This window comes from Polyodon spathula, chromosome 3 (assembly GCF_017654505.1).
Source record: "Polyodon spathula isolate WHYD16114869_AA chromosome 3, ASM1765450v1, whole genome shotgun sequence".
NCBI lineage: Eukaryota > Metazoa > Chordata > Actinopteri > Acipenseriformes > Polyodontidae > Polyodon > Polyodon spathula.
Window position 1 is genome coordinate 23,504,113 of NC_054536.1, and position 12,721 is coordinate 23,516,833.

The following is a 12,721-nucleotide window of genomic DNA, read 5'->3' on the forward strand; positions in this document are numbered from 1 at the left end:
TTGAGTATTGGACTGGGTAGGGAAGATTTAGCCAAGGTAGAATAATTTAGCTTTGAAAGAGTGGAATTGGTTCTTAATGTCCACGAAATAGACAGTACTGTACATGCGCCAGGATTTAACTTTTCATCCAAAAAAACAGCACATCTTACTGCACAACACAAGAGAGACTTCACCTTCAGAGCTACTAATATATTGTTTCCATGTACTGATTAATGTATTTATCCAAGCAGGTTAGATGTACACTGTTTGTACACGTCACCAGATTGACAACAGGAAGGACTGATGTCCTGTGTTTATCTATGTACAGCACAGACACAGACTGCTGCAATATGAGCTTACCGACACTGCCCCAACATCCTACTCTGTAAGGACCACCCAGTAGAGGGAGGGTAATTCAGTCTCCATCTCCATTCCCTCCTTAGCTTCAGAGAGTGGTCCTGATTGCAAGAGAATGGGGTTCCATCAACCATATCCTGTTTTAATTATTGCCATCAGATAGAAACAACGTTCAGTAAATACAAACCAGAGGTGAGGTTGTGCCAGCCAGCTAGAAATGAAAGTTATCCAGTGCTAGCCACCCGTTCTCTTGATTTTTAAAGTAGACAAACCAAATGGAACTAATGTACAATAAACAGAATGGGGACCAGCTGGTATGGTATGCGTATGCATCAACACCCACCATAAAAAATTATAAGAAATTACTGTAGTCTCAGCAAAGTGAGTTAAAGACTTTGGACTCTAAGTACAGTTTATCATCAAAGTTGGCAGACTTTTGATAGCTGTGCAATAATGACAAGTGCTTCAGTCAGCAAAAGTGCATTCTATTACGTTACAATAATGAATCCTAAATTAGTATTGAGGTTCATAATAATAATCACTGAGTAAGTTCAGTGTAAATCGTGAAGCTGCTAGATAATTACATCTTAATTTGGTAACTGCTCAGTATTCTGTGCAACCACATATGTACATTTCAAAGTTAAATTTACAGGGTCCAGCCATACATGATCATCTAGCAGTATCCTACAGGGGTTAATTAATAATTATAAATACAAATATGTAACTTTATAAACATGGTAAAGCACAAAATATGACTGCCACTAAATAGATACACAGTAATGTTAAAATAATTACCTACTGGTAACAGTATTACGACCTTATAACGACTGTATGTTCCAAACAGTTACACCGTAACGAGTTACTACAGTGTGCTAGCAATCATGTTACTGAAATGGTCATAAATTACTGTACACTCTTAAAGCAACATGTATTTTTTTTGTCTTTAATGTCACTTTTGAATACTTAGTGATGCAACTTAGCTTTGGGAAAATTATCATACAGTGAAAACACTACATTGCTGATTAGTTGATGCCAAGGACTAAAGCAGTTGCAGCGAAGAAATCGGTCCTCAGATAGGGTACATACTGCATTAACTTGGTCCTTGTGGTTTTCTCTGGTGGCAGTCCTAGATCATCCCAATATTGACTCTGACTCTCTGAAGTAGTGGACAATTACGTCTTTGTCTACATGCAGCTTTTTGGCAAAAGGGCAGTTACACTGAACATTTGTTAAAGTCAACCTCCCTGCAGAATTTCATTATTAATCATTACTTATAATGTGTAACCTTCAATAGAAATCACTCTGTGTTTTTAGCAGGACAGCCAAACCCTAAAAAGCTTAACACACAAGCTGCTGAGCAGTTGGGAGGTTGATTCACATGATGCTTACTGGGACCATCTGTAAGAGTTAGCTGCTGCATTGCATTGTCAAAAATATTTTAAGAGTAGGTATTTACTTTATTTAAATGTGTTTATAATGTAATTGAAAAGCTTTGGATCAGTGAGTGAACCAAAAGGTGACTTCTGGAACTCTGGAAAGCCTACGGCCTCAGGGGTCTGCAGCTCTCATTCAGCACATTTCACTTGAGCTGACCCCTGCCATGGTGTTAATGGGGTATAAACTGGAGGATTATTTTATAATAAACCATTAAGGAGAGTCGCACTAGGTGGTTTTCATTTTTAAACATGCTGGGACAGTAAATGTTTTATTTTTTTAACTACCTTAGGCAAATCACAGGCAATAGAAAAATACAACATGTTAAGTTGCACAGGAAAACAAAATGCTTTATTACTGGTACCAGAATAATAAATTAAATTGGTCTGTTATTTGAGTGCCTTTTTGGACCAACTTTGGAGATTATTTAGCTAAAACTTTGCAAACACCACAGTAATATATTTCTGAGTATCATTCAGTCAATTTATTCAAGACATTAACTCTATCAACACCAAACCTATATGCAGGACGAGGAAAAATAACTCAATTCAAAACAGCAGACTACTCCGATTGTATAGAAGGGAGATCCACAGCTAGAGTTAAACAGCTAGAGACCCATAAATAATACAGTAGGTTAATTCAGGAGGGCTTACAGTTGTATCTACTTTTGTACCATTACCACGTGTCCTTGTACTGACAACAAGTGCAAACTTTTCACTGTATGAATGCTAGCTAAAATAATAATAATCTATTACAAATCTATTGAGATATATGTGAAATTCAACCAGGTCAAACCTACTGGTCATAATGATTTCAGTCTACCCTTCTCTGCTTTCTATCCCTGAGGCCTGTAACATCTGAGCGGTCAAATGCTGGGCTGCTTGTTTTAATACAGCATATCACACACATGACAGGAACTGTGCCCCCTTTGAAGCACTGCTCTTTAATGTCAATAATGAAAAGCAGGAGCAGTTGATAGTTCCTGACAGCCACCACCACATAAATAGCACAGAGGCTAATAATGCTGATAGACACATTTACTGACAGCATGGGGTCTGTGCCTGTCTCTCAGCTGGCAGCCAGCCAAACACCTGACTGTTTGCCTCCTTTTCTAATCTATTGAGGGGATATTCTGAGGTAATAGTTGTTCACCCTAATAGAAGTGATTGCCTGAGGTCTTTGCAGCAGGTTTAAGCAATATAATTGAAAACATAGGAAATTACCAGAATTACCTGGCAGGTCAGCAAGGCTTATTATTACAAATATGTAATCCATTCTGGTAACCTATTTGTAAATTTATATTGCAAATACAGTTTAATAAAAAAAAATAGGAAATGTGTATGCCATTGTTTTTTGGGTTTTTTTTTTTTTGGATAGTTATAGCTTCTGTTATTGATCATTATAGCTTTATAATCTCCAGTATTTACAGTTTGGCTGGGAACTGGGATTTACCATCTGCGTTTAGGAAGTAAAAAAGAAAGTAATAAAGTGTTAAGGATCAAACAAAGCTGTTTTAGTGATTTGTGAATTTGGCGATGGTTTCTTGAGATCTTAGGAGCTTTGACCATAGTAAACAACTGTAAGCGTTTTGAATGAGTCTGAAATATACTCATTTGTGGCAATGGGATTGATCACATGCTAAAGTTGTGTAGTACTTCTGGAGCAGGATATATAGACTCCCACAATACTGTACAAGCCTGCTAAACACCAAACAATAATTCTATATGTCTCCTATTCACGTGCATTTATATTATAATGCCTGTTCGACTGTCTATGAATTAAAACCTATTCTTTTTAAAACAAATATGGAATAAAGAAGCACAGTATATTCACTCCATAATCATCTAGGGAAAGTAACAATTGGGGCAAGTCCAATAATATTGTTTTATTTTGAATAATAGTTTGATCATATTCAAGAGACACTCCGATCTGTTTCTTTGTCACATTATCACCAGTCCCTCTGCTCTGTATTCATGTCTTTGTCATTTTTTCCATTCCTGTTACATTTCTTTTGGGTAGTTTCTCTTTTCATGCTGTCTTGCACGGTTTCTGTCTCCCCTCCCCTCTGTTGGTCCCACCCCCTTTTAATCACAGAGAGGAAGAGGAGGAAGAGGAACAACCAATCACAGAGCCTAATACTGAGGATGAGGGTGAGGAAGAGCCATCTAGACAGGTCAAACACAGGTACTAGGATACAATGTACCTTAAAACCCAAGCACAGCCGAGCAGCCCGACCTGACCCTCCAACGCCCTAATCCCATTTACCTGTCCATCGTCCTTCATTTTCCTTTTTGCCTTTCCTCTTGCTACAATGTGCCAGAGTATCATTCGCAGACATACCCACTCGTATATCGATTTGTGTACTGTATCCGTCTTCATGCTTTGTTCCCCTGTCAGTTTTAATACAAGCTCATTTTCAAGCCTTGTTCTTTCCTTTATTTAAACTAATGGAAACATTTTCCATTTAGTCCTGGCTGCCCCTCCCCCAAATCACCACCACATCACATTGATTTACTTTAGCATTTATCAAATGTGAATAGATGGAAAAAGCTTGTAAGCGTGTCAGAAACAGTATTGCTGTTATGCAACCAAACAGTGGTCACTATGTAGGAATGTATTATTGTGTATCAACAGCAGAAACTGAACAGGACATAGTTCAAGACTGTTATATTTCAGAAAGGCACCTGCACCGCTTTTAATGCAGCAGTCTGACTGCCTACAGATTTAGCCTGGAACACTTCCAGACACAGTTGCACATGTTTCAAATGGCTTTCTCAAAATAGAATGGATTTTTAGAGCCCTTCAGCGTTCATCATAAAAACCTCCCCACATGCACAAAGGGTCCAGTGCCTTGACATAAATGTCATGATTTTATATTTTGACACCTGTATCTTGATCATGACAGATCATCATATTCAGATCTGGGTCTGTTGTGGAGTGCAGTTCTGCACAAAACAAAGATGGCAGAATAAGAGAAAACAAACAAAAAAAAAGATATCTGTTTGATGCTTTAGTTCAATTGATCAGGCTGGTGGTGTTTGGTAATTCAGTAAAATAACTAATGCTCCAAGTTCTCTCTTACAAATTTTATTATATCTTTGAAATTTTCTGGTCTAAGTAATAGACAAAATGCTTCATTTTCCATGTTTATGATATGTAGGTTGGTCAACAAGGAATATGAGCCTGATTTTAGTCTTCATTTATGTAAATCTACCTTAAAGCTTTGTTTCTCTATTTTACTATTGATGTCCTGGTGCCACTCTTTTCCACCACCTTTCAATCCCTCCTTCATCTTCAATTTCAGTGTGGTTTCACAATCTCCAGCAACAGACAACGTAGAACAAGCCAATAGCATTTGCTCTCCTAAATACATAGCCAACTTCATACCAACTAATAAAGAAGATAGGCCTCTGAACAACCCTACAGCAAAGAACTCTCGGACCTCCTCACCCAGGGCAACAGGCTCCACCGACCCTCCCAACTCCTCTCACCTGTTTGTGTCGCCACCACCCTCTGTGCTGTTCTCATTGTTAGCCAACCGAAAGTCGCTGACCACCACTTCCAGAACTGGTTCCCAGGGTTCTTCCGCCAATATCACCCCGGCTGTGTCTCCAACTGTGGAGAAACTGCCCTACCTCCCTCATTCTCCCTTCCATCTTTTCTCTTACGACTTTGATGAACCTCCTCCCTCTACAGTCAAGGAAACAGAGGCTGAAGCAATGAGGTCCAACAGGTAGACACTAGAGTTAACCACTGCCACTAAAATCTAAACAACTCTTTAATCACACCCCGTTTCAACAAGGGCACAGGTGTTTGCTGTGCAAAAATAACCACAACTTGATTTACACTTAACACAGGTGTTGAACTAACTTAGGTGGCTGAGTAGATGTGATTATAGAAGTAACTTTTTAGTTGTAGTTCTTATACAAGGTCTTTCTAGAAGTAGTGCTGTCTTCTAATAGAATGCATTAGTTCTATTCTGGGGTTCACAAAAAAGCTGCCAAATATTAGTGTTGGGTGTCATTCTTTTTTTATCCCAGCTGCTGGAAAGTTACATTTACCATTTTACAGTCCTGTGTGACCTCCTATAGTTTATTGCTCATTTGTCTTTCTTTCATTGTGGTTGTGCAGAACTTTCTAGTGAAAAGAAAAACAGAGGACTGTTTAAGTGATGGTTTAGCCTCCAAAGTACCAATAAAAATACAAGAAATAAGAAAATGAACTTGTGCTTTTCATCTTATGTTGTAGTTGAACCAACTGACCCGACCATAACTTGCATTTACCAAGGTTGCCCCAGTAGAGCATTAGAAGACCACAGTGGTTTTTGTATCTCTTTTAAAATAAAATAAAAAGCCATACTCATCTTGGCGAGAAATCAGACTGATTACATTGCCTTTGGTCTTTACTAGATTTAAAGCAAACTTTGAGAGAATTTGGATTCTGAAGTAACACTGTGTGTTTTTAACTTTCAGTTCCACTTTATAAAAGAGGCAAGCTTGGAAGATTATTTCACTGTGTCCCCTTATATATTTGTTGAATTAGCTTACTAACAATGCATGCCATAAGTTCCTTGTATACATTGTCAGACATAACATTAACACTGCATTGCTTTGTTGTTAACTTGTGGTTTGTATTGCTTTAAAATGTTTATTGAAGCTTTCGTGCTTTGGTTCAAAACTTCAGCGGCCCATCTTAGAAATTCTACATCAACCGCACATTCTCATTCTCAGCAACAACTGTTATGTTTTCTACAATGCCAGTGATCTGTGCCTTTTCATTTCTGACTGGGGAAAGAGAGCCATAACTCTTGTATTCTAAAAGCCCCCTCCAAAAAGTAGGGCACTCATTTCTAGATAAACAACTGATATCATTTTGGCACTGTGTAATTCCATTTTCTAGATCAGTTACATTTTTAAGCTTGGTGCTTTCAAAGATCTGTTATGTTTCTCATTCCTTTACTCTGGTGTATTTTCCATGTCTCTGTTTCCTACTCTTTCTCTCTACATCACAGTCAAGCAGATGCTACCTGCTCAAGCAAATATTCAGATTCCAATGAGCCCTATTCATCCAGGTACTCCTCCAGCAGGTAGGCTGACCTGTAAAATGTGGTTCTATAAATGTTATGTTCCTACTGGAACAGTGTGCAACATCGTAGGTTTTTGATCGCTATCTGTCCACAGGCCTGATATGGTTTGGCCTAACAAAGCAATGGGCTGCCTTGTGCTTTAGACTTTTGTTGACTGTTGCTAATCTTTTGATCATCATAGTGCTTTAGGTTATTTGGTAGACTATATATATATATATATATATATATTATATATATATATATATATATATATTATAAGCGTGTACACACAACGTGGTCCCTGTGGTGTGTGTCATACTCTGAGTTGTTTGTGACTTCCGCACGTACAGGCTTGCAATGCTTTCAACTTAAATGTTTTAATATACATTCACTGTTTCAGGCAAGAATTTTCATGTAAGGGCTATGTTCATCTTTTTTGTTTATAAATCACTAGCAAAAGTTCTGCGTGGGACAATTTAGAGGTTCTGCAGATTGCAGCTGTGATCATTGTGCAATGTGTGGTGTTTAGGATGCTAGGACACTTATTCATTTTAGATCAAACTCAGTGGTAAAAGAAAAAATGTGCATGATTGCATGGTGACCTTCCATTAGAATTCTTGGAAGAAGAACTTGGCAGCACTTGCCAAAATATGAAGACACCTGCAGTAGCCCTTGCTGACCATCTGTCTCAGTATAACTACTGTATACTTACAGGGCTTTCATTGTTTGCTGTGCGTTCTCACACAGTAGGAGTCGCTTCTCACAGATGTACTAATAGAGGCGTATTCTCTTAAATCAGTCCCTTTGATAATACATGTATATTAACCTGAAATGCAGACAAAAAATGATTTGCACATACAGTCAGAAGATTAAACTGTAACATTCAAGGCTGCAGGAGTAATACACACAAGAGATGGATGATTACCATTATAGAATACGGGATATTGCAAGTGAAATACTGTATCAACCCTAATATTTGTAACGATAAATTACTTGGATTGAGAGTTGTTGATGGTGTTAATTCCTTTGCATCGTGTATGATGGGTGGAAATAAAGTTGAAAATAGTTTTCTGAACCCCATGTCCAGATGTTATGCATATAATTTCCAGTTTCTTACTGGAAGGAAGATGGACATCCCCAATGTCTGCAGCATTCATGAAACATGACTAGAAATATCCATGACTAGCAAAGGCAAACATTGGAGTTTATTGTAATATTCAACATGCTTTTTTAGTTACCAAATTAAATTTCCACAATTTCAGTTAATAACCTTCATGTTTTTCACAGCATAGTATGATCATGTCATTGGGTTCATCCTAATTTTATTATTCTCCAGTGCGACAAATATTTTATAAATAAGAATTCCACGAAAATATCTTCATGGTTTATGCACACCTCTTAATGTAGCCTCCTTTAAAAAAAAACATATTTGTACCTTTGCTTGTTGCCACTCCCTGAAGCTTGATGCAGTGCTCAAATGGCTGTCATCAGTGTGTTGTTTTTGTACATTGTGTTGTGGATGCTCTATCGCCCTGTGTTATGTGCAGCATGCTGGCTTGAAGACTGACCGTTATTCACCCTCTCTCTCTCTCTCTCTCTCTCTCTCTCTCTCTCTCTCTCCTCTCTCTCTCTCTCTCTCTCTCTCTCTCTCTCTCTCTCTCTCTCTCTCTCTCTCTCTGCTTGCTCATTCATACCTCAGATATGGCAGCAGCAGCCCTTACACCAGCAGCAGGTCCTACCCCACACTGAGTGCTCCCACGACGCCCACCTCCCACTATGGAAAGTCCGTGTCACCCTCCCCGGACTCCAAAACAGACAGGTGTGCTGATTCAGCGGCTTAGTAAGAGTAATTTGCAGAATGGGTGTGCAAGAGCTGTTTCCTAGAACTGCTTTCTCAGTAGCAGTATTCACAGTAGTATGACAGCACTACAGTACCTCTTCGGTAGGCTGGTAAGACAGGAAAGGGGACCAGAAACATTGATCATATATTACAGTAGTTAAAGCCATCAGTGAAAGTACACACCATCTCAAATTACCTTGTTTGTAGATGTCTCAAATGGGAGGCAAAGACGGGAGCCCCACGTGTCAAGGTATTAAAGCCCTCCAAGTTAGAACGTGTTTACTGTTATTAAAAGAAAAGCCTCCAAATCATATGAATCCTCCTACAGTCCATGCAGTATTTAAAACTAAAGTATAATTGGTTGACTGCATTCTTTCTGTTTTAAAGTTTCTTTACAGTTACATTGCACCTAATGTGACAAGTATTAATTGTTAATGTACCAGAAAAAACATTAAAGCCACATGGTGTTGTGAACATCACACATCCCTTATTTGAATTAAACCTCACCGATCTGCTGTATTCATTGGTTAACTATATATCCTTTTTTAACTGTTGAATCTCAGTGACCTAGTTTTAGGACCTGCAGACCCCAATCTTTATAAAGTGTAGATTGAAGGCTCAAGAAAAACAAATTGAAAATACAGTTAATGAGACAATTTAAAATATTCAAAATATTCAAATATTCAAATTAATGTTTTTCGATGGTCCATGTGTGGAAATGTATTTGTTCTCTAGTGGAGGCTTGTCGATCTTAGCCAGATTTTTAGGAAGGCTCCTAATGAATCACGTATGTGAAGTGAACCTTTAGCATGCTTGCAACAAGCATGAAATAGCGTGTGCTGTATTGTTGCAGGTACTGTTTAGTCTAGCTCCCTCTTCTCGTAAAACAACCACTCCTGGACCATCTTGCAATCTATGCTGCATTCTAATCTACATCCAGGAATGTGAAACACAATTTCTATTGTCCTCACAACAAGCAGCTATCTTTTGTATTCCCTTTGAAGGTTCGCTGTCCTATTATAATGAATTGTGATTGGCTAAGCTGTTCTGATGCCAACGGCAAAAAAATCTTCAAGTCACCAAAATGCTTTTGAAATCCAATTGTTAGCTATTAATTACCACAGTACACAGTGGAACTGATTTCCTACCTTTTGATTGATTCACAGACCAGTGCTGGGCGGGCTGCTCACTTCCTCTTACCGACAGCACCAGGAGTCCCTAGCGGCGGAGCGAGAGAGAAGGCGACAGGAGAGAGAGGAAAGGTTACTGCGAATAGAGCGGGAAGAGAGGAACAAATTCAAGTAGGTTACTGAGGCACTCCTAGTGCTATGACCATGATAAAGAACATAGAGTACATACATTTTGAATTAACCAAAAAGAAAACCGAAAAACTTTTGAAGAGGAGTTTGTGACCGTCCGATGGCTCCGTGATATATAAATATATATATATATATATATATATATATATATATATATATATATATATATATATATATATATTATATATTACAAGTCACAATATTTGTGTTATATATGTGTGTGTATGTGTGTGTGTGTGTGTGTGAGAGTTTGAGAGGGTATCAGGAGGTTGTCAGAACAGCCACACGATACTGGTTGTCATACATACTGTAGCCACCGTGTTTGGGGGAATCCTATCCAGTTCAAATTGTATTTAATTAAATCTTGATTTTTTTGATGTGATTGCCCTGGGCTCTTAAATAATCTGATGAATAATACCTGCCAAAATGAAAACAGCTGGCACTTATTGCCATTGGTTTAATACATATCCTTATTTAATTGTTGAATCCCAATGACCTAGTTTTAGGGCCCCCAGCCTCCAACATTTAAATACTGTAGCAACAAAAAGAGGCCCTCTCTGATATCTTGAAGCAATGTCAGTAAAGTTTCAGCAAGGATACATTGATAGTATGTCTTGTCTGAGATTTATTGTATATTGACTTAGTTCCAGACAAGAAAGAAGAGCAAGACACATATACTGTAGGTCAATAAGTGCAAGCACTTATAAATAGTGGAATAGCTCTGGCAAGCATGTTAAGTAACAATAATTATTAAACACAATAACATCTTTCTGAGTACATTGTGAAATTGCTATGTAGATTTACAGTATCATGGTAAACTATAGTGAAATCCACATAATTTACTATATTTGAATTATTAATAAGTAATACTTACCTGGTACATCATAGCTGTAATTAATTGCTTGGCCGTTTACACACACACACAACAACACACACACACACACATATATATATATATATATATATATATATATATATATATATATATATATATATATATATATATATATATATATATATATATATTTTATTTATTTTATTTATTTTTTTTATATTTTCTCTTTTTGTTTTAGTCGGGACTATATGGACAAGAGGGAGGAGCAGAAACATGCCAGAGAGGAGAGGTTTGTGTTTATATTGTGACGTTAATTTGTAATATATATGCATTTTTTTCATTTTTAATAATAGAGGAATATAGATGGTGGGGCTTAGAGGGTAACGAGAACATATTTTAGAACTGAGAGAACACATAATGAACAAGGGACAAAGCCTTGAGTTGGACACATTAATGGTTACTTTATTGCCCCATACACAATCAATATATGTATATTCTTTAACATATTTGTCTTTTATATGTTTTAGTAAATGCATGTATACTCCCATTTTGTTAATGGTCTTAATATTTGTGGAGACTTATATCAAGAACAGCTATTCTTTATCTTAAATAGATTAAATTAATAGGCAAGCTCTAGATTTTTAATAGTAAATACAAAAATCTAGTGGTTTGGTTAGCATTTTAAATTTCTTTAGAAACATTACTTATAATATTATTCTTAAAGTATCTCTGCAACACGTATAAAGATGCATAATTGTTGGCCAGCTGTGGGTTCACTCACAACATTGTTGGGGAGGGTTTGGCATTAGATGCATTGTCATGTATCTTACATAAACATGTGCTACCCATAAATCAGTAAAGACCAAGGCTAAATGGTCAGGATGAGACCACCCTTGACTAATAATACCCAAATAGATAAGACCAAATGAAACGCATTATCTCTTTAATAGAGAGGTGGCGTGGAGCCAGCAGCAATGTCAAATACTATTAACACCTCTCATTCATGCGCTAGAATGAGACTCAGAATCAATGAGAACATGTGTACAGATCAAGGACGCAAGCATCAATGTGAGCAGGGAGTTATGAACTTATGGCTTGTCTTTGAAGACCTCTGCATAAGATGGTTCCTGCAATTGCCCCCCTCCCTCCCTCTCCCCCACCCCTCCACCCCCCAGGTCACCATTGTAAATAAGAACCTATTCTGAGCTTATCCAGCCTGGTTAAATGCAGGATTTGAAAGGCTACAAGAGGGACCTATCAAATTAGAAGGACTTTGAAGTGTAGCCCATACTGAATAGCACAAATCAGACTGAGAAAAAAAAAAGTATTCAGTGGTATTGATGCATGTATATAAATTATTACATATATTGTATCTCATGCTTTATAGCATTTATATTTGATCTTCTGTACCTTTTTTATTATTAACACAAATACAATTTAAAGAGCCGTTCTGGTGACAAGTCCAGTATAATGCATACATTGTTCCTGTTAACAGATGATTGATCAGCTGTTAATCATTTACACAAGAAAGTAGTTAATCCCATAGTAACACATTTAGTATAGTCCCTTACCATCGTGGGTGGTCGATGTATGAAACCTGATCTTACAGCTATACTGATAACTGTATAATTGTTTTCAGTTTAGAAACATGAGGTGCCAAAGCATTCTCCTGGTTGAGAAATGTTATGTTTTCTACTCTATGGCAAGCCTAACTATTATTTACAGATATCTCAAATTACATTTTAAGATATCTTGACATATTTAGAGATATCTGTAAAACATTTTGATATATCTCAAATTGAATTACAGATATCTTTAATTGTTTTTAAGATATCTAAAATTAATTTACATTATATGGAAATTTAATAATATGGAAACTATGTAGATTTTGC

At 37.2% G+C, this 12,721-nt stretch overlaps 1 protein-coding gene across 15 annotated transcripts in view; it reads left to right on the forward strand.

The window, feature by feature from the left end:
• fhod3a (formin homology 2 domain containing 3a) overlaps positions 1–12,721 on the forward strand; it is a 247,016-nt gene that overhangs the window by 186,648 nt on the left and 47,647 nt on the right. For 7 of the 15 annotated variants that reach the window (XM_041244725.1, XM_041244726.1, XM_041244727.1 and 4 more), the window contains 6 exons: positions 3,865–3,954; positions 5,075–5,503; positions 6,782–6,856; positions 8,535–8,654; positions 9,842–9,976; positions 11,068–11,118. In XM_041244725.1, coding sequence (XP_041100659.1) covers positions 3,865–3,954; positions 5,075–5,503; positions 6,782–6,856; positions 8,535–8,654; positions 9,842–9,976; positions 11,068–11,118 — 900 coding nt within the window. The remainder of the gene's footprint in view (positions 1–3,864; positions 3,955–5,074; positions 5,504–6,781; positions 6,857–8,534; positions 8,655–9,841; positions 9,977–11,067; positions 11,119–12,721) is intronic. The other 8 variants (XM_041244734.1, XM_041244736.1, XM_041244740.1 and 5 more) reach the window with 4 other exon arrangements.